General features: G+C 42.9%; 1 protein-coding gene across 3 annotated transcripts in view; it reads left to right on the forward strand.

Annotated features, from left to right (window-relative positions):
* B3GALNT1 (beta-1,3-N-acetylgalactosaminyltransferase 1 (globoside blood group)) overlaps positions 1-11,200 on the forward strand; it is a 14,220-nt gene extending 3,020 nt beyond the window's left edge. Inside the window, exons 3-5 of one of the 3 annotated variants that reach the window (XM_006102669.3) lie at positions 1,016-1,112; positions 7,603-7,698; positions 8,673-11,200. In XM_006102669.3, the coding sequence (XP_006102731.1) occupies positions 8,705-9,700 (996 nt within the window). In that variant the 5' untranslated portion in view covers positions 1,016-1,112; positions 7,603-7,698; positions 8,673-8,704 and the 3' untranslated portion in view covers positions 9,701-11,200. Of the gene's footprint in view, positions 1-878; positions 1,113-7,602; positions 7,699-8,672 lie in introns of all 3 variants that reach the window. The other 2 variants (XM_023744005.1, XM_023744006.1) reach the window with 2 other exon arrangements.
* The last annotated feature ends 12,418 nt before the right edge of the window (positions 11,201-23,618 follow it).

A 23,618-nucleotide genomic window follows, 5' to 3' on the forward strand; every position in this document is an offset into this window, starting at 1 on the left:
GGGTTCCTAGGCCTAGCCTGCGATCAGGGCCATCTTCTGCCCGCTCGCCAGTCCCCAGTCCCCAGTCCCACCCCGTTCCCCATGGTTCCCTGTTTACCATCCTGCGATCGGAGCCTGCGGGCCAGGAGCCGGGGGGGGGGGGGGGGGGCCACCGAGAGATGGTCAGTGCACCTCATAGTGACTAGTCGAGTGGTCGTTCTGGTCGTTACACCATTATGGTCACGGGGCTTTTATTATATATGATGATTGTATTGGAGCACAGCCATACCTATATATTTAATATTGTCTGTGGCTCTGTTTTTACTACAAAGGCAGAATTGATTGAGTAGAGACCATATGGCTCACAAAGAAAATGTTTGCTATCTGGCTTTTTATTTACTTTTTTAAATTGCCCACTTCTGGACTAGAACATAGAATTTTGCTAAGCTCCTAAGCTGTGCTCAGACAAGTCTGTGGCCACCTACCCTCGCTATGACTGAGGACTCAAACCATGTCTCTTATCTGGAACTGTATTTGGCTACTATTTTGGTAACAGACTTTGTTTTCAAAGATGGAGTTACCCACTTTCTAAGATAAAAAATGGTAATTGACTCTTACTTCTTAGAATATTAAATGGTTCTCTAAACTGACACTAGTCCTATAATTTGCACTTTAATTGAGCATCTACACATTCTGAGAGTTGGAAACTCAGCTCCCCGCCATGGAGGCTGCCCACTAATTTGGAGACATTTGAGGAGGGAGGTCTCCCTTCATCTTCTCCAGGGGAGCTTTACTCATTACATTTGGTACGCACCTTGGAGATAGGAGCCTTCCTCCTCGCTCTCCAGGGAGTGCAGCAACTTGAGGGCAGGGTTTGTCTGTCATCTTCCCCGTTGCAGCCCCAGCCTCTGACACCTGTCCAGTGTTCCAAATGAGTGAATGAAATGTCCTCCAATTGGTAAAGCTGTAATGCAACAGACAGAAGTCCAGCCTTCTGCTCTTCTGCCTGATGGGTGTGATCTTTGCTCTGCTCCAGTTTTCCTAGCTTCTCCAGATCCGGCCATCCTGGTGCCTCTTCCCGCAGACTGCTCTGTCATGGCATTCTCTCAGACCACCCACCCCTGAGTGAAAAGGTAAGGCACTTTCGCTCTACTCTTTGCTCCCTGCCCAGGAATCTCAAGAGGCTGTAAGGTCGGATGTGAGGCCGGCTCTCCTGTGGCACTGTGCTCTGGAGAAGGAGCACAGCATTTGGAGGTGGGCCTGAGTTTGGGCTCCAGGTCTGCCTGTACTTGGACTGCACAGGTCTCTGAAAAATAGGGTGATTACACTTATTTTACAGTATAGTCACTGTGCTTTGTAAATTGCTATAGAAGTGATACAGACTTAAGCCCAAGCCCACCTTTCCTTAAAAAAATAAAACAAAAAATCCCGTTTAAAATCCTAACATGCATTCACATTATTAAGAGTGGGTTTTGTTGTTGTTGTTGTTGTTGCAAGCGCAGATAGGGCAGAAGGAAAAAGAAAATTGCAGCTGAATTTTCCTTCTCAGATTTTGCTACTTTTGGCTGCTCTTATTGTTCTTAGCCCAATCCCAGAAATTTATAAATATTCCCACATATTATTATTCCTACAAGAAAGTACGTTGTCTGCAAATAGTATATATGTATATATATATATGTATATTATATGTATACCAGTATATCATGTCTTTTTAAAATACGTTTTTAAAACTCTACGTGTCTTCTACTTCAACACACCAAGGCAGGAGGCTTTTATTTTAATAAGACTTGCATGAAAGACATTCTCCCATATATCTCAGAATATACCTGAAGGTAGTACTGATGCAACCAGCAGGGAATCCAAGGGCAGAATTGGGAAGTGGTGATGGAGTATTAGGTATTTATGCTCACCCTCTACTTAAAACTGTGTAACAACCATAGAAAGTTGTGCTTAATGGTAGTTGTTGTTTTTTTTCTTCAACTCAATGAATACTTCAGATTCGTTCTTAAAAATTGAAGTGTTTTTAAATTACATAAAAAATAAACCTTTTCCATATACTGCATTTTAAACATCAGTAACAAAGTCATGGAATCTTGGAGTTGGGAGAGACTGTAGAGGTTACCTAAAATAACTTGAAACTCAATGAGGAATTAATTTCTGTAACATTCCTGCCAACCACTTGAAGATTTCCACTGGTGAGGAGCAGTCTGTTCTAGAAATCTATATTGGACCCTCTCACTAATTTTAATCTTTGGGCTTCCATCTGCCTTCTGGAGTTAAAACTCACATATTGTTCAGAATATTTGGAAGCATCTACCATGGCTCTTCTAAGCTTTTGTTTTCCCCAGACTAGGACATCCCCCAGTGCCACTACTTCTAGTCCTCAGGGAAGACGATAAACCAAATGCATCACCAACAACTTACATCTAACTTATCAGTGGTCCTTTTAAAATGGAATATATAGATATAGATATAGATATAGATATAGATATAGATATAGATATATTAAAAGGCAGGTTCTTTTTAATGCAAACTTTTGACAGATTAAAGCGCATTTTATTTTTAAGCATCATTAAATTAGGTAAACATAGGTAAACATAACGGTCACAGTTCACTCGTTCAATAAATACAAGTTGATTCTCTAGTCTACATCCAGCTGTGTGCTTCAAAGTAAAAAGAAAAACGTAAAGCTTACCAAATATGCACAGTTCTTACAGTAGGTTGATGCCACTTGAGTACCTCACACCTCCATTTGAAAAGGTTAATGTGTTTTGTCGTTCCTCTCCAGTGGCTAGAAGTGCCTATTGTAGGACTTGTGACAGTGCACAACATACCGCGAAAAATAATGTCATTCAGCCACGGGAAGACTGTAGGGCAGGAGGGAGGGTCATGCGAGAAGGGAGCCTGTGTGTGTGTGGAGGAGGATCCCGAAAAGTCCACATTTGGCTCTGTGCGCCGCTGCCGCCGGTCCCGTCGGCTTCTATGTTCAGGATGCAGAACAACAGGAATGTTAAGATCCTGGAAGAAACATAATCCGAGGGCTCTAAAAGAAGGCCTGCTGATTTGGAGGGGGAAAGTGGATGGACTAGGATTTATTTGCCTGTTTAGATGTGTTTCTAGAGCGTGCACTGTCCTATGGGAGACATTGGAGCCAGCAGCGGGGTTTGTCGATAGAACAAATGTGAGCAAATAAGAGTAAGCCATGGAGCATATAATGTGGACCTTAACAATAGCAGTACCATCTACTCAGCTGTCACTGTGTGCCAGCCCCATCCTGCGTGTTTATATGTGTTACTTTATAAAATGTAGTTTCTGATTTAGGAGGTCCAGGGTGGGGCCTGCAGGTCTGCATGTCTGTCAAGGTCCCATGCACTGCACTTCGAGGGTCTAGAGCAGCATATTGGAGTCACCTGGGAAGCTACCTGACCCTCACCGCCCTCTGAAACTCCGAGGTGGTTGGCCCTGCGGGTATCCTGGTGTCGAGTTTTTCAAGTTCTCCAGGAGATTATGATGTGCAGCAACGCTTGAGAACCACTGGGCTAAAGAAAGAGGCGGGAGAGAAGTTGAAAAACATCACCTGTTGTTTGTTTCTGATATACTCAGTGGTCAGAATGGTAGAGTTTTGTATTGCTCTGTTTCTGAATTAATGTGTTCAGTTTGAGAAATTTTCCTCACGGGTATGTATTTATAAGAGATAGGACATGATTGATGTGTGTACGGTACTTAGAAAAGTGCATACAAGCACTTTCCCAGGCCATTTGCATAATATTCAGATATCTAGCAAGCACCTCTGTGCTAGGCACCAGGGATATGGCAGTGAACAAGGCAGGCAAGGACAGGCAATAAACAAGTAGACAAAACCTTTCAGGCAGGGTTACATGCTAAGGAGAGAATGGAAGATGTGACAGAAAATAAGGGCTGAGGGTACTGCTTGAGATAAGAGGTTCGGAAGGACTCTCCCAAGTGACATTTTGCTGAGACCTGCAGCGTGAGAAGGAGCCAGCCTTTTCCAGAACCGGCTTGTGAGTTAGGAGGAAGAGCAAGTGCAGACTCTGCAAGGATGGGGAACATATACATTACATTTGCAATTAGAAAAATTTTTGTATATTTTTGAAAATAATTAAATTGGCTTTCCCTTTGCAAAAAATAACCAACATTTTTGCATCCCAGGAAAGAATTCCAGGTCATTCTGGTTTAAATAATGGTACTCTTTGTTCTGTTTCTCTGGAGTACTTACTAGTATTTTCATTATTTGAACTGAATCCCCCAGGTCACTCTCCCCTCCCCCATTTATTTCCGAGTGCCCAGCATGGTTTTGTTACAAAATAAGAAGGTCTGTATTTTTATGAATGATTAGTTATTAACTGTTACTGTTGTTAATACTTCAGATTTCAGGTTTTGAGAGTGGGAATCTTGAATCTTTCTGTTTAAAGACTTGTGATGCTGCTTTACTGTTTCTATCAAGATTCAGTGGTTGCAAGAAATTAAAACCCACTCAACCCAACCCTGGTCAAGGGGTGGGCAGCAGACTCCCTAGGATAGATAAGAAGGTAGTGGCCAACATACGTACTATTATTTGTAATACTTTAAACAATAAAATTAAATTAAAAAAGAAAAAAGAAGGTAGTGGCCAAGAGCCTGAGATCTGGAGTCCTGTTTGATTTTGTCTCCCTCACTTACAAACCTGGGACTTGGGGCAAGTTGTTGACTCTCCCAAAGCCTTAGTTTTCTTACCTATTAAATGCAAACAGTAAAGGTTTTAAAAGTGCCTTAACTTGTGGGCTTTCTTGAACATTACACACCACAACGGGCACCCAGGGCCATGTAGACCCCTGCCAACACCGATTGCACACAGTAACCAGATACGCAAAATGACTCATTGGATTGCCAGTTGACTCAATGTTTCTGTTGAAGTATAACAAACAAAAATAAAGTGCACAAAATTAGAAGATGAATTATCTAAGTAAACACGTGTAACCACAATTTAGGTCAAGAAATAGAACCATCAGCCCAGCCAGTCCTCTTCAGCCTCTCCCAGTGAGTGTTTCCTCCCTCTTCCTAGAGTCCTCAAGTCTAACACCACAGATTGCTTTTGCCTGCTGTTCAACTTTGTGTAAATGGAATCATGACGTCTCTTCTTGATGTGTCTGGTTTCGTTAGCTCCACGTTATCTTTAAGAGATTCTCCATGATGTCATGTGAGGTTGCAGTTTGTTCATTTTCATTTTGTACAATGTGCTATGATATGAATGTATTTCTCTCTTCTGTGGGTTGACTCCAGGTAGGGGCTGTCATGAAAAGTGTGCTATTACGAACATTGTGGGCATATTTGGGTGTCCTTATATGCATACACACTGTTGAGTGTTGTAGCTAGGAGTGGTATTGCTGTATCATAGGGTACATAGATGTTCAGCCTTAGTGAATAACACTGAAAAGTTTTCCAAAGTAATTGAACCAATGTGTTCCAAAAAAAATTTTTTTTTAACTCTAAACTGCTCTTAAAAAGTCTTATTTATTAACTAGAGGCCTGTTACACGAAGAGATTTGTGCAATAGGCCTTCCCTTCTCCTGGCTGCGGGCCCCAGTTTTCCTCCAGCACCCGGGACCCAGGCCTTCGCTCTGGCCAGAGCAGCCTTCCATCTCCCATCTTCACAGCCCTGGCCGGAGCTGCCTTCCGTCCTCCGTCTTCGCTGCTCCGGCTCGCCTTCAGCCTTTGCTCCGCCACTTGGAGCCTATGTATGCAAATTAACCGCCATCTTTGTTGGCAGTTAATTTGCATATCACACTGATTAGCTAATGGGAGGCATAGCAAAGGTACGGTTAATTACCCTGTTTGTCTATTATTAGATAGGAAAGATTCACAGAAACTAGTTTCTTAATTCAGTGATTGCAGTGATGTTCTAGGGCAGGCTTTCCCAAAGTATGGAATTCTTCTAGTCCTGCCACAGACTCTGAGAATTAAAGTGCGTTCTTTGTTCAGACAAATTTGAGAAACATTGCATAATATAGCCTCTTCTGAGAGATTGTACATTAACATGAAAAACTCTGAGGAGCCCTCCATTCAAAATTAATGGTTTAAGTTTGATTCTTTTGCCCCACTGAGCCCTTTTGAAGCTAAAACACCTGTTGATAAGACATAGGCTCAGCCTGGGATTGGACTGGGCGGTAAGTTCTGGTGCTTAATCATGGAGGTGCCGATGACTCGTCTGGGATGGCGGTTTCCTATGATGGTGACAGCCTTGGCACACTTCATAACCTGGAAGCTGATGTGCTCTGTCTCTGGAGGTTTTCTGGCTTTGCTGTTAGTTGAGATGTTTTTTCAGCTGTTAAGGATCAACCACCCAATCAACAAGTAATTACTGGCAGCCGCTGTGTAGCCAGCATTGCACTAGGCTTGTGGGATAGGAGAGGATGTTTGCTAGTGTAGATGATGTGGGATCCAGTTGGGGAATGCACGTATAGTTACATATAATCATGAGTTTATCTTTAATAAAGTGGAAATTGCTTTTAAATTATAATTTATATATAGTTTATTTCTTGACAGTGATGTGTGGCATTATTATATAAGATCTCAGTAATAAAATCATGGTCTACTTCCCCGTTGGCCTTTTTCTATGTTTCTGTTCGTCAGTGTTTTCAGGGTCTTCTTCCTGTCCCTCCCCTGGGATTTGGGATTTAGAACCATGTCAGGGTTCACTGAGCCCACTGCTCAGCTGGCCCAAGGAGGCCTATGCTGGGAGACCAGCTGCCTGTGATCCCAGGTCAGGGAATGAGCCCATCCCAGACCTGAGGCCAGGCCAGTGTGATTCCCATGACATCATATTGTGTGCATCCGTCTGCATGCCTGCGTGCCATTCCACTTCGGAAATTGCTGAGGGCCCCTGAGCTGACTGGGCAATCCATCTTCTCCCCCACAAACCTCGAACTAACTGAATTAGCATTGGGAGTCTTGGCTTGGAGCTGAAAAAAAGAAACTCTTATGAAGTGAAATAACTTCCCCAAGGGGCACACAGTCGTTAAGTGTTGCAGCCAAGATGTAGGGTGGGCCATTTAGCTCTGATATCCAAGCATTTTTATTATGCCTTTTCTTCCTTTATTGGGGTAAATTTCAAATACAAAGAAACCTATAAATATATGAGAATGCCTCTGTTTCCCTCACCCTGAATGAACCACTGTTTTATAGTATTTGTGGTTAGTCTATTTTTTCCCCTTTTCGCCACACGCCTCCTTCATTCTTCCACTCCAACACCCCACACGGCTGAGTGTGGGAGGTATCCCTGCAGTCCCTTTACAAAGAAGTTACGGGAACAGAATTAAAGATAGGGTACAGCAGTGTCACTGAGAAGTGCCGTGTTTTACTTCCTGCAGTGGCCCCTGAGGTCTCTAAGGGGGAAGTAGAACTGTCGTGAGGGACATGAGACACCAGCTGACGTGAGAACTTAGAGATTTTAAGTCTTGAATACCAACCACCCTCTTCCGTGATGAAGTCAGGAACTCTGAATTCTGTGGACCAGCAGTATTTTTTTTTTAAATTATAAGTTATAAGTCTCCCTTTCCCCTCTTTGACCTCCCTAGTCCCCTGACCCATATGTCAATGCTGTTACGTTTCTTATGTATCTTACAGAAATTTCAAGCATTCTGACTACTGCTTACTACTGAATGTTCAATTGGTGAAATCGAAGGTCTTCCACTCACTCAGAAGAAAGAAATCCAGAAGAAGGTAATAAATAGAAATATACTTATGGCTTTGAAACCCCCTTTTCTTCAGGTAGTGAGAATTCATCAAGATTATTTCTTTAGAATGATCCCTTTGACAGTAAAAATCAATTTAGAAACACAGGATGGAAAAGATGCCAAGGATAGAACACAGCTGGTGATGGCAGCCTCTGTTTGTTGAATAACTAACATGGGCCACATACTTTGCACACATTAGCACAAATTTGCACGGTATTAACATCTTCAGGATGTAAAGAGGAGGAACCTGAGGCCCCAAGAGGTAAACAGCATACACGCCTGCCTTGTTGGGAAAGGAAGGAGCTGGGCTGGAGACTCCGGTCTCTCTGCCCACCTGTGTAATAGGAAGCCCAGATTCTGTTCTGGCCAGTCCTTGAGAGGCCTTTCCTGCCTTTTGGACTCGATAGTTCCTCTGCTTTTTGCTGCTGCTTTATTTTCTTCGTGGTCCCACAGGCCATAGGCATCATAACCACAGTCACATTTTCACATTTGGAAACCGTGGCTTGTAGAAATGCATGTAAGTTAACTTCTGTAATGAGAGTTGCTGTTTTGAGTTTTCCCCAATGTTGAAGAGTAACAGGGCCTCCACTGCCTACATGCAATTATAAACGACTCCCTTTACTCGGGGCACTTTCCTTGCATTTGTCTGAGACTTGTTAAAATGTGCTGCTTTGTTAGAATGAGAACTAGGAACTAATGTGAAACAAGAACTATGAATTTTCCAAAATAATCAAGAATATTTTTAACCTTTATCTTGATGTAAAAAGCTCAACGATATTTTTGGTTGTTGTTACCCACTTGTTTACAGTTAAAGGAAGTCAGTAAGATTTGGGTTAGGATTTGGGGGTTCGCTTGGAGCTTTGTTCTCCTGCTCTTTCTCCTTAAGTAGCCAGTCAGGTATCATTTGGAAATGTGTTTTGGGTGGTGGATGACTAACCTGGTCTCTGGTCAATCTCCCAGAAGCTGAGCCACGCGCTTCTGAGCTGCTGTGGATGGCCCTGGCTCTCCTGACCACACTCCCCAGTAGGATGTCACTGAGATCCCTCAAATGGAGCCTCCTGCTGCTGTCACTCCTGAGCTTCCTTGTGATGTGGTACCTCAGCCTGCCCCAGTACAATGTGATAGAGCGCGTCAACTGGATGTACTTCTATGAGTATGAGCCCATTTACAGGCAAAACTTTCGCTTCACGCTTCAAGAGCAGTCCAACTGCTCTCATCAAAACCCATTTCTTGTCATCCTGGTGACCTCACACCCCTCTGATGTGAAAGCCAGACAGGCCGTTAGAGTTACTTGGGGTGAAAAAAAGTCTTGGTGGGGATATGAGGTTCTTACATTTTTCTTATTAGGCCAGCAGGCCGAAAAGGAAGACAAAGTGTTATCATTGTCCCTAGAGGATGAGCACCTTCTCTACGGTGACATAATACGACAAGATTTTTTAGACACATACAATAACCTGACCTTGAAAACCATTATGGCCTTCAGGTGGGTCAATGAGTTTTGCCCCAATGCCAAGTACATCATGAAAACAGACACCGATGTCTTTATCAATACTGGCAATTTAGTAAAGTATCTTCTAAATTTAAACCAGTCAGAGAAGTTTTTCACTGGTTATCCTCTAATTGATAATTATTCCTATAGAGGATTTTACCAAAAAGCCCATATTTCCTATCAGGAGTATCCCTTCAAGGTGTTCCCTCCTTACTGCAGTGGGTTTGGTTATGTGATGTCCAGAGACTTGGTGCCAAAAATCTATGAAATGATGAGTCACGTCAAACCCATCAAGTTTGAAGATGTTTATGTTGGGATCTGTTTGAATTTGTTGAAAGTGGACATTCATATTCCAGAAGACACAAACCTTTTCTTTTTGTATAGGATTCATTTGGATGTCTGTCAGCTCAGACGTGTGATTGCAGCCCATGGCTTTTCTTCCAAGGAAATTATCACATTTTGGCAGGTTATGCTGAGGAACACCACATGCCATTATTAATTTCATGTTCTACTCAAAACTTAGAGAAGGACAGGACACTTTGTGGGAAGCGTCAGAGTTGGCACTGTAATGGAACACTCATGAGAAGGTCACTGTGTTGGCTTGCACTGAACTGAAATTCATGACGCACCCATAGACTAGAGACTACAGGCTTACACTTTACTTGTGTTATATTTTGACAGAAATCAAATCAGGCCCTTTAAAGATGATATTGAGAGGAATGAAACAAAGTCTTTTGTTAATAACAGGACCAAACAATTTGAAAAAATCATTCTGTAGACTAGAACTTCTTAAAGGGATTTTATTGAATTATAAGCTCATTAGTTCATATCAACAAAGCAACGTGAAGCTCTATTTATTGAATAGTATAGTCAGTTAATGGTTTTGTGTATCTCTTATGTGGATTACCAATTTTAAAAATATATAGTTCTGTGTAAAAACTTGGAGTTATACCAAACTATTACCTGTCTTTGGTCATTCAGAAGGTACTTCAAGGTGTTGCAGTATTTCAGAGTTATCAATTATTATTTAATATTGCTTAGAAATTTTTTAGTGTTTAAATGTTATGTTTTTTCAATACTGTATAAACAGAATAGTGAATCACCCTTTACATTTGCACTCTTTTCCAGTTACTTCAATGTGTTATTGATAACTCCATTAATGTAAAGTCATTGGTCATTATTGTGTATCAGTAATCTCTTTAACTTTGATAAATATTTTATTGTGGTAATATAGAGAAGAATGAAAGGGAGAAAATCTAAACTATTGTCTTGTTTTTAAAAATATAATCCCCAGTGTTTTTAGATGTCACTTTATCGGTCTCGTTTTCTACCTGGGAATTAGGATTAACATAGAATGCCAGGCAGTGTGTTTCCTTTGGGAAAGGACTCTAAAGGCAAAAAAGAAAAGACTCTGATGGCCAGAACACATCGAAAGGAATGTCGTATTCTGGTACTTGAGTTGGAAAGAGAAGACTAAAGATTTGAGTTACATTACTAATCTCCGTGTGTTTTCTCATTAGCAATCAGTTTGAGAATAAAGAGGAAAAAAAACCAATGCTGCTCTATTGTTATTAGTTTCACATCAAGAGGAAAGCCCTAATGTGTGGTCTAAAATCAAAGCTGATTTTCATGTCGTGTAGAAGTATATTTATTTTTTTTATGGAAGCACTGATGTCTCTTTTGTTGGATCTGTTACTAGTAGATTAAAGAGGAACACTTCTTCCCCATATTCTTGGGATTGTGCAATTTCCAATTATGACTGAAATGGGACAATTGATTCCTTTTTTCTGGATTAAATGATGGCAAGCGATCAAATCCTTTGGCAGAAAATATAAACTTGAAAGTACATAGTTGGCTCTTGTAATACACAAATATTTGTAATTCTTCTATAAGAAAAAATTTCAATTAGAACTATTGTAATTTGAGTCTCTATAACAAGGCTATTTCCATTTCCCTGGTCTCAGACCTGATTCAGTCATAATAAAATCAATTCAGTGAAGTAGTCTATGGAATCAATCAATCCCTGTTCACATAGGAGTCACTTTCTTTAAGACAAGTGGTGATTATTTTTGCGGTATGATTAGATTTGGTTAATTTTGTAAATGTTTATATTGTTGTTTGTGAAGCTAACTCAGAAGTTTTTAAAAGAGAACTTTTAAAATAAAAAATAATTTCTCTTCACTTTAAAACAACAACAACACACAGACGTATAATGTGAATAATTGCCAAATTTCAGAAAACTGTTCCTTCTCAACTAGAGATTGGTGCCTAAAAGATCTCGAAAAAGTTAAATGATTATAAAAATCAATATGAGGTTGTGTCATTACATTTTTTGTTTTTAACTACATGTTTCTTTGTAGTTAAGCTTTCAGGTAAAAAAAATTAGTCCTCTGTGTTATTAAAATCTTGGCCTCTGATGTTCAACCACATAAACAGCTGTTTTTATTTTAACTCATAATCAAGTCTAACACTGGAGCCTAACCTTCGGCTACTTCCTGTCTGCCACAGCCCTGCCAGTCCCACGTCTTACACGTTCTTTCGGCGTCACTCTTCCAGTTTGCTTGCCCACGAGCTCTGAGTTTGTGACCCCTCGAACATTAGCTCTTGCCAGATTATGCCGCAAGGACAGCTGCCAGACCTCAGAGGTTGACACCATGTTTTCTTTTTACCCGCATTGCACACCCCTGGTTGCCATCGTTGGCTGGGGCCCGGCTGCATGCATCTCTTCATCTCAGGACCCAGGCTGAAGGGCAGCCCCGGTCTGGAGCATGCTGCTCTAGGAGGAAGGAAAGAGGAGTTGGAGGAAACTCAGCGTACAGGTCCACTGACCAAAGCAAATCTCAGACCAAGCTCAGTGAGTCTGTGTTCTCACAGGATATAGTGCAGGTCATGTTGGAGCAGGCCAGAATGCATTGTTCTACAGGGTGGAGACTGAATAGTTGGGTGCAGACATGTAATCTGCCACAACTAGTATGTGAAAGGGCTTGGGAGCGGGGGCGGGGGGAGTTCCTGTGTTTCTGAGCTGGCTTGAGCGGCTCAGTGGTTTTCTGGCTCACTTGGAGCTGGTGCTTTGGGCCCTTAACTGAGAGGGCTACCCCCTTGTTAATCTTTTCCTGCTCTACCCCACACGGTCTTGGCATTATGGTGTTCCCATCAGCCTCCAGATACAGAGCAGCCAGAGCTGAGCTGTTCATAACAACAGATTTTCCGAACATGAGGTTGGGGATAAAGCGTGTTTCTCTTGGGGTCTGCGGGATGGAGGGAGGGAGAGAGGAATTGGAAGGGGGCCAACTTTGAGGGGGGGCAAACTGTGAATATGAGAAATGTAGCAGGCCCGTCCTGCTGACCCTGGGGTTTATCTGTGCTGTAATCCACTGAGAATTAATCTTCAAATTAAGCCAACTCCTGGGTGTTGTGTGAGCCAAAGACCAACTCTCACGGGGAACCCCTCTCACTCTCCCAACAGCTCCTTGATTATCCCACGTGTGGTTAATATGGGACCAAACACTCAAGGAGTCTATCAGAATAGATGGCACCTGCTGATGGGGTGTTGGTCGGAGATGGAAGCAAGCACCGGACACAGGCCCCAACGGCCAGGGTGCAATTTGAGTGGAAGTCTCTTGACAGAATTTGTGCCCAAGAGAAGGGCCATCTCATGGGTCTTGTAAGGACAAAGGATACAAAGATGGCCACTCTCGCCCTGTAGGTAAGGTAAGTGATAAAGACAGGCACAGCCCTGGCCAGTTTGGCTCAGTGGATAGAGCATCGGCCCACAGACTGAAAGGTCCTGGGTTCGATTCTGGTCAACGACATGTACTTTGGTTGCAGGCTTGATCCTGGGCCTGGTCAGGGTGCCAAGTGGAAAGCAACCAATCAACGTGTCTCTCTCACAGCAAGGTTTCTCTCTCTGTCTCCTTTCCACGCTCTCTGAAAATCAATGGAAAAATATCCTCGGGTGAGGATTAACAAAACAAAAGAGACAGGCACAAAACCTGTATTTGGATAGTCTTTAAGTCCTGGGTGTGGTCAATACAACCCTGGGGGTAGTGAAATATTAGAGCTGGGAGAGATTTTTTTTTTAACTATATAACTTTTATTTTTTTAAATTTTGTTTTATTGCTTAAAATATTACAAAGAGTAGTACATATGTCTCCTTTTTTTTCCCCCCTTGACCTTCCCCTGGCCTCCCCTATCCCCCAGTGTCTTGTGTCCATTGGTTATGCTTATATGCATGCATACAGGTCCTACGGTTGATCTCTTACCCCCTTCCCCCCCAACCCTCCCCGGCCTTCATGCTATAGTGAGCATTATGCTAAGTGAAATAAGCCAGTCAATGAAAGAAAAATACCACATGATCTCACTCATTTATGGATAATAAAGATCATTATAAACTGGGAGAGATCTTAGAAGTCTTCTCACCGTGGTTTCCAGGCTTCTGTGTGATAGGAAAAGAGCTAATGAAATTTATGTCCAATTTTCAATATTACGGTGGAAGGTGCCAGTGAGCGGCAGCAAATGGAGGGCAGGCAGCGACTCCAGCAGTCGCTTCCCTGTATGACACAGTCCTGTAGCCAGGCCCCAGGGAGAGGTCACTGGGGTCTCCGATGACATCATACCAGGTTTGCTGCATATGCATTTCAAAATAAAAGTATGTCCTCAGTACCCATGGCTGGGATGCTCGCTTCTGGAAATAACCCGGGGCTGTGTAGGAGATAGGGGTGTAGAATCCAGGATTCTGGAAGGGGGCGAGGGCCATGGCCAGTGAGTCAGCTCCAAATAGGAACCGGGGTCTTTGTGCCACAGGCTTCCATTTGTTTCCTACAATTTCTTCTTCTTTTCTTAAAATATGTTTTTATTGATTTCAGAAAGGGGAAGGGAGAAAGAAACATCAATGATGAGAGAGAATCATTGATCGGCTGCCTCCTGCACACCCCCTCCTGGGGATGGAGCCTGCAACCTGGGCATATGCCCTGACGGGGACTCGAACCATGAGAACCACGAAGCCGCACGTGCTGGGTGCTACAATTTCAATGAAAAGGTACCCATCACCCAGGGGAAAGAACACAGTAAAATGACATTATGGCAACCCTGAAGCCACCTGTAATGGAGGATATATTTCTTTGCTATTTCAGATCCTAAGGCTAGAAACACTGAGGCTCTCTTAATCTTTGGGAAGCCGAAGCAGACTGCCCGGGTTTGAACCAAGACTTCTCTGATTGCTAGCTTCAGGACCTTGGGCAAGTCACTTTACCTTTTTTGTGCCTCAGTTTCTTTACCTACAAAAATGAGGGAAATGTCCTGCCTAGTAGGGTTGTTGGCACATAGCTATATAACTATTCGTTGTTATCGTTTTTGTTATTGGTAAAAAAACAAACTACTTCTGGACTTCTAAAACAGTTTTTCAGACTTTGTCCCGGAGCATCCACACTTTGTGGTGGTTAAATAAGTCATCGTAAGGCATCTTGCTGCTGCCACTCAGAAGTCAGAGGTTCTTGGGGCCCACAGACTCTGACTTCCACCAGCCCCCCTGCAGCCCAGGCTGCCCAAGCTCCGTGCAGATGCAACCTTCCCAGGGCTCTGGGCTTGATCTCCATCCCCGTCCCAGCTCTCTGTTCCTCTGTCACTTCCCTTCCTTCCCACTGCTCTGAGTCTGAACTCAGCACCGGGGCTGGGAGAATGGAGAGACAGGAAGAGAGGCAGACAGACACCTCTGTGCCACCGTGGAACAGTCTGCCAGCCACCAGTGGAGGAGCAGGACTCAGGCTGCTGCAGAGATTTCTTCTCTGGCATCTGTGAGGGGACAGGCCTGTTGTCCTTCCCAGGTGAGGCCACCAGGTCCGTCCCATGAAAAGACGCATCTTTCAGTCTCTAGTCTAATACCCTGATGACTGCCAGTTCCAGAAGGAGACATCTCTCCTTTCCTGACCAAAAAGAACCCCCTCCTTCCCACTGTCTCCCCATCCCCACGCTGTGGGAAGGCTCCCACACAGCCAGGACCTGCCCAGGTGAGGAAAGACTCTTCGAGTCCTTGGTGGATGGCTCTGAGCTTCAGATCCAGCAGAAATGCTTCAGGGGAGAGGGACATTCTCCAGTAAAATGGTGAGTTGGGTGGTGTGTGCCCTGGAAAAGGACATGGCCGCAGTGGGCCTGGCTGGTGTTGCTCGGTGGTTGAGTGTCGACGCAGGAACCAAGAGGTCACTGGTTCGATTCCCGGTCAGGGCACATGCCCCGATTTCAGGCACAATCCCCAGTGGGGGGCGTGCAGGAGGTAGCAGATCGATGATGTTTCTCATCATTGATGTTTCTATCTCTCTCTCTTCCTTCCTCTCTCTGTAAAAGTCAATAAAAACATATTTAAAAAACAAAACGAAACGAAACAGAACACAAGGAGAGGAAGGGGACAAGAGCTGATTTACGGCTGACCTTAAAGTGAGAGCATTTCCTACCCTGCAGGTGGCGTGCAAATGGGTAGATGCTTCTGAAAGGCAGTTTGGCAGTTTGCCTTTCCAGTATTTATGCTCTTGCCTCAGAAGTTACACAGGGTGTCTTTCCTAATGAATTTACCAGAGATGTTCATTGCCATGTTATTTTTTAAATTAAAAATCTTTCAGTGTTCAACATTAAGAGAATATTGATTCAATTTCAGTGTTGTAAAAAAATGAATATAATACAGCCATTAAAAATTATGTTTATGAAAAGGCTTTTTTGTCATGAGCTTGAATTTATTTAAAAGCAAAAAATGTGAGATGCACATCTGTGTCTCTATCTAATGTGCTCTGAATTGTGTGTGCCCTGATCCCTCCGGATACTCCAGCCTTCCTTTCCCATCAATATCCGAACAGAATCCGTAAATCCCCACGAGGATACGAAACGTCCCCAGTGTAATGTCCTTCAGAAGAAGCCGCTGGGAATGCATGCTTCGGTGGAAGGTCCAGCCGCTCTGAGCCCGCTACCCTGGGAGGAAGGCCGAGCCAGCCATGTGGTGAGAGAGATGCCCGGCCGGCCAGCTCCCCATGCCCCTGCCACGCAAACTGAGGCACCAGGCATGTGAGCGAAGAACTCCGTTTGGAGTTGAGCCTTCAAATAACACCAGCCCCAACTACATCAGCCAAAAATTGAGAACCTCCTGATTGATGGCCATCAACCCACAGGACCATTAGAAGTGCTAACTTTTCTTGCCCGACTGGCTTGGCTCAGTGGTTGAGCATCAACCTAGGAACCAGGAGGTCACGGCTCGATTCCCAGTCAGGGCACATGCCCAGGTTGCAGGCTTGATCCCCGGCAGGAGGTGCGCAAGAGACAGCCGATCCATGAGTCTCTCTTATCATTGATGTTTCCATCTCTCTCCCCTCCCTTCCTCTCTGAAATTAATAAGAACATTAAAAAAGACTAAATTTTCTTGAAACGAACCAAGTTTTGGGGTGGTTGTTGCACACATAATTAAAACGTTTCTCATCAAGCAAATTTCCCACCAGTTGTGGCCCTGTGTTACGGACTGGGTGTGTGGTTCCCTCCCACTGATGGCTTTGGAGGTGGGCCATTGGGAGGGAGTTAGGTCCTGAGGGGGGAGCCTTCGTGAATGGGCAGTGCCTTTCCTAGACCAGGTCGGAGAGTTGGTCTCTTTTTCCACCACGTGAAGATGCAGCAAGTGTGCAGTCTGCACCCCAGAAGAGGCCCTCGCCAGGACCTGACCACCTGGCCCCTGCGCCCAGACTGCCAGCCTCCAGAACGGTGCTGTTGATGAGCTACCCTGCTGTGGTGCATTGCCATGGCAGCCTGAAAGGACCAAGACACCCTCCATGGCCCGGGGCCAAGACTTCTCTCTCAGATCTGGCCCTGGCTCCATGTTCCAAGCCCTTGCCCCTGTTTTAGGTGATCAAGGAACAATTTCTAAGTCTTTCCCCCATTTTAGGTTATCAAGGAACAGTTTCTAAAATGTCTTCCAATTTAGCCCTGTTGATGTTTTACTCTCGCCTTTCAGATGGTGCGGGAGGCAGGTGAGTACTGCTTGCATTTTTCCCTTAAAGAAGCCCATTCAAGATATTTCCCAGATTTAAAAAAAAAATCAACTTCCCTTAAGATAAATTCTGCCATTCTCATAAAAGGTTGCAGCAGCTGCAGTGAAATGAGTGGAAATGCCACGCTTCCCCCTTCTGGCTACATATGTGGAAACTGCAGAAACAAGTAGGATGAAAATATATCAAAATGTTAACAGGAGTCTCCTCTCAGTCACTTTTTTCTATGTTTAAAGCAACTTTTACGACTTCATTTTCAACAACGAGGACAAATGACTGCTATAACATAAATGTTTTAACAAGTATATTAACAAACTCACAAGCAGGATCAGAAGCTGTCTTGGGGGAAAGCTGGTGGGGGAGGGTCAAATGCTGGGCTTGCTGCTGAGCCACCAGCCCTGCCTGCCCCCCATCCCCCCCAAACCACACACAGGCAGAGGCTGTCCCACCACAGAGGCCACAGCACGTGACCCAGTCCCAGCTAGTGGGACCCCAAGGGACATCTGCTGCTGAGAAACAGTGGGTAGGATGGAGGGAGAAGGCTGGTGAGTAAGGACTGGGGCAGAGGTGGGTGGGGTGGGGACCAGCACTTCATTTGCAATTTGTAATAAAATTTATACTTAGTATATACTAGTATACTTTATGCTAAGTCTCAAAATCAGGTAATATAAGTTCTCCAACTTTATTCTTTTTAAAAAATATATATATTTTATTGATTTTTTTTACAGAGAGGAAGGGAGAAGGATAGAGAGTTAGAAACATCGATCAGCTGCCTCCTGCACACCCCCAACTGGGGATGTGCCCGCAACCAAGGTACATGCCCTTGACTGGAATCAAACCGGGGACCCTTCAGTCCACAGGTCGACGCTCTATCCACTGAGCCAAACCGGTTAGGGCTCCAACTTTGTTCTTCTTTTGCAATATTGTTTCAGCTATTACATGTCCTTTGAATTACCATGAAAAGTGTATAATTAGCTTGTCAATTTCTATAAGAGGCTTTCAGGCTTTTGATTTGGATTTCGTTAAATCTAAAATCTTGTGGGGAAGGATATTTTCACAATATTAAGTCCTCCAATTTAGGGATGTCGTCTACCTCTCCATCTATTTAAATCTTTCAAAATTTCTGTCAGCAATAGTCCAAAGTTGTCAATGTGGCCATCATGCACATCTTTCATTAGATGTAGTCCTAAATACTTTATATTGTTGATGCTATTGTCAACAGTATTTTCTATTGAGGTATAATTAACATGCACTAAAACTCACAAAACTTAAGCACTCAGTTCGATGAGCTTGGGCAGTTTTATACATCTGTGCAACCACCACCTAATGCAAGGCATGGACGGTTTCCATCATCCCAGAAAGGTTCCCAATGCTGCTGGCCAGTGGGTCCCCACCCCACCCCACCCCCACTCCCGGCCCCCACCCCGCTGCAGAGCCACCCCCGCCTGATGGCTATCACTATCGATTTAGCTTTGCCCGCGTGGAATTTCATGTACGTGTATTCCTGCAGGATGTGTTATTTTGAGTCTTGCTTCTTTGACCTCACATAATGGATCTGAGATTAATCCATGTTGTTTTGTGTGTCAGAAGCTTATTCTTTTTCCTGAGGAGTGTTAATCCCATTATATAATTGAACAACAGTCTCTTTATCTATTTGGATTGTTTCCATTTTGGGGCTACTATAAATACGACTGCTGTGAAGATCCTTGTGCAAGTTCTTTCATGTATCTGTGTTGTCATTTCTTTTGTGTGAACATCTAGACATAAAATTGCTGGGCCGTGGGGTAGCTCTGTATTTAACTTCAAAACACCAAACAGTTCTCAAAAGTGTTTGTAGCATTGTGTGTGTGTGTGTGTGTGTGTGTGTGTGTATTTTTTTCTTTTATGGTTCATGATTTTTGTGCCCTGCCCAAGAAATCTTTGTCCACACCAAGGTCTGAGAGATTGTCTTCTATATTTTCTTCTAAAAGTTTTATGGTTTTAGGTTTTACATTTAGGTCTATGAACCATCTCAAATTAAAATTTTTATTCAGAGTCAGAAAGGGTTTGAAATGCATTTTTTTTCCATACAAATATCCAGTTGTCTCAGAAACATTAAAAAAAAAAAGCTTTCCCCATTAGTGAATGTGTAGCCCATTAGTTAATGTGATTATTGGTATGACTGGGTTTAAGTGTGCCATCCATTTTGCACCTTTGTTGTACCTTTCTGCCTCCTTTTGAGTTAACTGATTAGTGACTAGTATTCCATTTAATTTTCTCAGTTGCCTTTCTAACTCCTTTTAAGTACTTTTAAAAATTGATTTCTTTAGAGTGGGGCTTCTCAGTCTTGGCACTATTGACATTTTGGGTCAGATAATTCTTTGTGGGGTGTGCTTTCTTTTTTATTTAGCTTCTTTGTAGTTTGCTGTTCTTCTTGGTTCTATATGTTAATATTTTCATAAAATTTGAGGAATTTATGGCCATTATTTTTTCAAATATTTTTCTGCCTAATTCTCATTCTCTTTTGGGCGTTAGAATAATGTGTATCTTATACTAGAGGCCCAGTGCATGAAATTCGTGCATGGGTAAGGTCCTTAGGCCTGGCCAGCGATCAGGGCTGATCTGTGGGCGACTGGCGGGGTGATCGGGGGCCCCCACTGGTACCTGCCTTATCTGGCCTGGTGCTGCCTGCTCCACTCGCCGGCCCCGCCCCTCACCACCACTGGTTGCCTCCCTCTGCAGGGTGACCTGCGGGGCCCCCACTGGCACCCACCTTGGCTGCCTGGGGGCAGCTCCTACGTTGAGTGTCTGCCCCCTGGTGGTCACTGTTGCATCATAGTGACTGATCATTCTGCCGTTTGGCCAATTTGCATATTAGGCTTTTATTATACAGGATTTCATAGTATCCTACATGTCCCTGAGGTTCCATTAATTTTCTTGTCTTTTCTTCAGATTGGGTAATTTGTTTTAATCAAGTTCACTGACTCCTTCTTTTGCCATCTCCAAATTCGGTGAAGCCAATCCAATGAATTTTTCATTATCGTTATTTACTTTTCTATTCTTAATTTTCGTTTTTAATTTTCCATTTCTCTGTTGAGACTTATCTATTTCCTCATTAAGCCCATAGTTGCATTTAATTCCATATTTACTGTAACTGCTGTGAGCCTACTAAGATCAATATCTAAATACCTAAATAATTAAAAATGTTTGTGGCCTTTAGTTCCTATTTCTTTGGATCTGTGGCTAGTATTGGAAAAGTCTACAATTCCTCCTCTAACCCAGATGATAAATATCCATTCTGAAGTCTCTAATCATATCCTTCATTTCTATTTTAGAAATTTTCTACCCAGAAAAAGGAGTGGAAGACCAGAATTTCTGGAATTTATTTTCTACTCTGGCTATCAAATATTATTTTTAATGAAAAGGAGAAAAACAATCCAAGGCCACATTTCTCAGCTTTGTTACATCCAATTCCAATTTCAGTAATCTGGTGATTAACTTTGATTGTTCTTCCTCTAGGTCCCTGACACTGTTCACATTTGAGCAATGTATATGTATATGTATATGTATATGTATATGTATATGTATATGTATATGTATATTTCACTGCCTTCAAACTCTCCAGTGTTTCTTCCTGCACCTTGTGAAAGCCCTTGCAGATGGATGTGCTTTTCTGAACCCTTTTCTTAGAAGAGTGTCATGCCATATTGCTCAAGTTTACATGTACGTATAGCTAATCTAACCCTTGTCACCTAATACTGTTTATATGACATAAACTTGGTTAATGAGATATAAGGTTGGGTAAATGTTGTGTTAACAATGAACAATACTTGTTGCATGTATTTGTACACATTACTTAAAGTTACCTTGTTTTGAACCGCAGCCAAGCTTATTCCTTTTCCAAATGAGAATGCCCCGTCTTGACATCTCCTATATCTCCTGCTTCTGTTATGCTTTGGTCTTACCCCTCGCCCATGAATTGTTTCTTTGCTTTCTGTGATTCTGAACTCAACAGCTATTCTAACTCAAATGCATTAGGTAATTACAAAATTTTAGGCTGGAAGATGAGTTTAACCAAAAAAAGAAGAAAAACAAGCAGTCCCATGTGTAAAGTCCAATAACTTGAATGCGTTTATTTTTGCTTTAATCTTGTCATCAAGGGTGAATCTTTAGCTGTTCAGTTTGTATACAACAACACAGAATTGGTGATTGCATGAACACATTAGTCTCTACAAAGCTGCATCTACCCCTAGCCTAGCACACATTGGAAGGACCTGAAGGACACGCCATGCATCTTGAGTGACCATGCACTGCCATGTACTCTGAGCTCTGCATCCAACAGACATTTTAACCTTGTTTCAAATGCCTCTTGGAGACAGAAATAGAAGAGTAGGTATAAAAACCTCTGAAGAGTAACAAGAGTAATGAAGTTTTGCCAAGGTTCTGTGGTATTTCTTATGGATGGTTCTCAGAAACTAACTTACCAGAAAGCCTGACTAAGTTGAGCAGTTCTTTTGACCTGTGATTTCATTATTCAATACAATTTGAAGATACCTAAAAGAGAGCACTGACTTATAAATTATGGATCCTGGTATCCTATATAATAAAAGGGTAATATGCAAATTGACCCTAACAGCAGAAAGACTGGGAATGACTGGTCACTATGACACACATTGACCACCAGGGGCAGACGCTCAATGCAGGAGATGCCCCCTGGTGGTCAGTACGCTCCCACAGGGGGAACTCTGCTCAGCCACAAGCCAGGCTTATGGCTGCCAGCACAGTGGTGGTGGCAGGAGCCTCTCCTGCCTCCTCAGCAGCACTAAGGATGTCTGACTGCAGCTTAGGCCTGCTCCCTGCTGGCAAGTGGACATCCCCCGAGGGCTCCCAGGCTGCCAGAGGGATGTCTGACTGCCAGCTTAGGCCCTATCCTCCGGGGAGCGTGCCTAAGCCAGCAGATGGACCCCCGAGGGGTCCCAGACTTCGAGAGGGCACAGGCCGGACTAAGGGACCCTCCTCCACCCCTGAGTGCAAAAATTTTTGTGCACCGGGCCTCTAGTTGTTTTTTAAACAAATAACCTCTTATGGTTTTTAAAATAGCAAGAAAAGGCTGATGGAAAAAACTTCCCTGGTATTGAAGTAGGTATAGTAAAGGCTTATATAATGTTATTATTTCAAAAATCAGCAGAAAAGAGATCAGAACTTTTGCTATATACCATTCATGAAAAAACAGTATTCAATTATGTGGGGTTTTTTTTTTCCTCTTACCCTCTCCAACCCTCCTTTCCTTCCTTAATTATTTGGCTCCACCTATGGTTTTAATCTTACCAAATCGGAAATTGGCTTCATTTCCTTTTATATGTTCTCATGCTTAAGAACAAAACCACAAACCTCCACTTCTGATCACAATAAGATATTCCCAATCTCTTCTCATTCACTTTCTATTATTCTAATTCAATAGGATTCTAATGTAACTTGGCAACAGCAAATATTTCTGGGATAAAGAAGCAATTGGCACAAACAGAAAGAGATGTCTAGGGCAGTGGTTTTCAACCTTCTGGTCCTTTAAATACAGTTCCTCATGTTGTGACCCAACCATAAAATTATTTTCGTTGCTACTTCATAACTGTAATGTTGCTACTGTTATGAATCATAATGTAAATATCTGACATGCAGGATGGTCTTAGGCGACCCCTGTGAAAGGGTCGTTCAACTGCCAAAGGGGTCGTGACCCACAGGTTGAGAACCGCTGGTCTAGGGAAAATGACCAAAGAATTTAGAAAGAAGTGATGACTTCTGTGGTTAAAAACAAAAGTCTGGTGTTTAGTTTTGCTTTGCCATACAAAAAATAGGTGTTGCTATTCTTATTCAGAATACAAAACTTAAATTCCATGCTTAGGTTCTAGAATGTCTAAAGTATGGCTACCAAATTTATGATTTCTCAAAAAAAAATCTGGCACTTAGTCTTCTGTTCATATTCAAAACCAAGAAATAACTGTATTCCTGAAATATGTCAATTTTCTCTATAAGGAATTCACTAATTGATAAACATTGATGATGAGCACTGTCCGTTCTGGGTTCTCTTTGGGGCATGAGGTTGTTACACTACTAGCCTCTTGGGACAGAAATGAAAACAGGCCACGGAGAGATGTTCTCCTTCTCCTTTTCTGTCCTTCTCTCCTTCCTCCTCAAGGATCGGGAGGGAGACACCTGGCTTTGGCGTCTACTGCTGAGCCCTTGAATAGATGCCCACCCCCTGGACAAAGGCTTTCAGTGGTGGCCTACCCCTCCCCTGGTCCCCACCTTCCTGTCTCACCCCCTCCCACTCCATCCTAGGAAAACATAGCTGACCAAACAAACACAGTGTAATTATCTGATGTAATTTGCTTGAATGTGAGCAAGATATTCCCAATCTTTTACCAT

The sequence above is a fragment of the Myotis lucifugus genome, unplaced genomic scaffold, assembly GCF_000147115.1.
Source record: "Myotis lucifugus unplaced genomic scaffold, Myoluc2.0 scaffold_423, whole genome shotgun sequence".
Lineage (NCBI taxonomy): Eukaryota > Metazoa > Chordata > Mammalia > Chiroptera > Vespertilionidae > Myotis > Myotis lucifugus.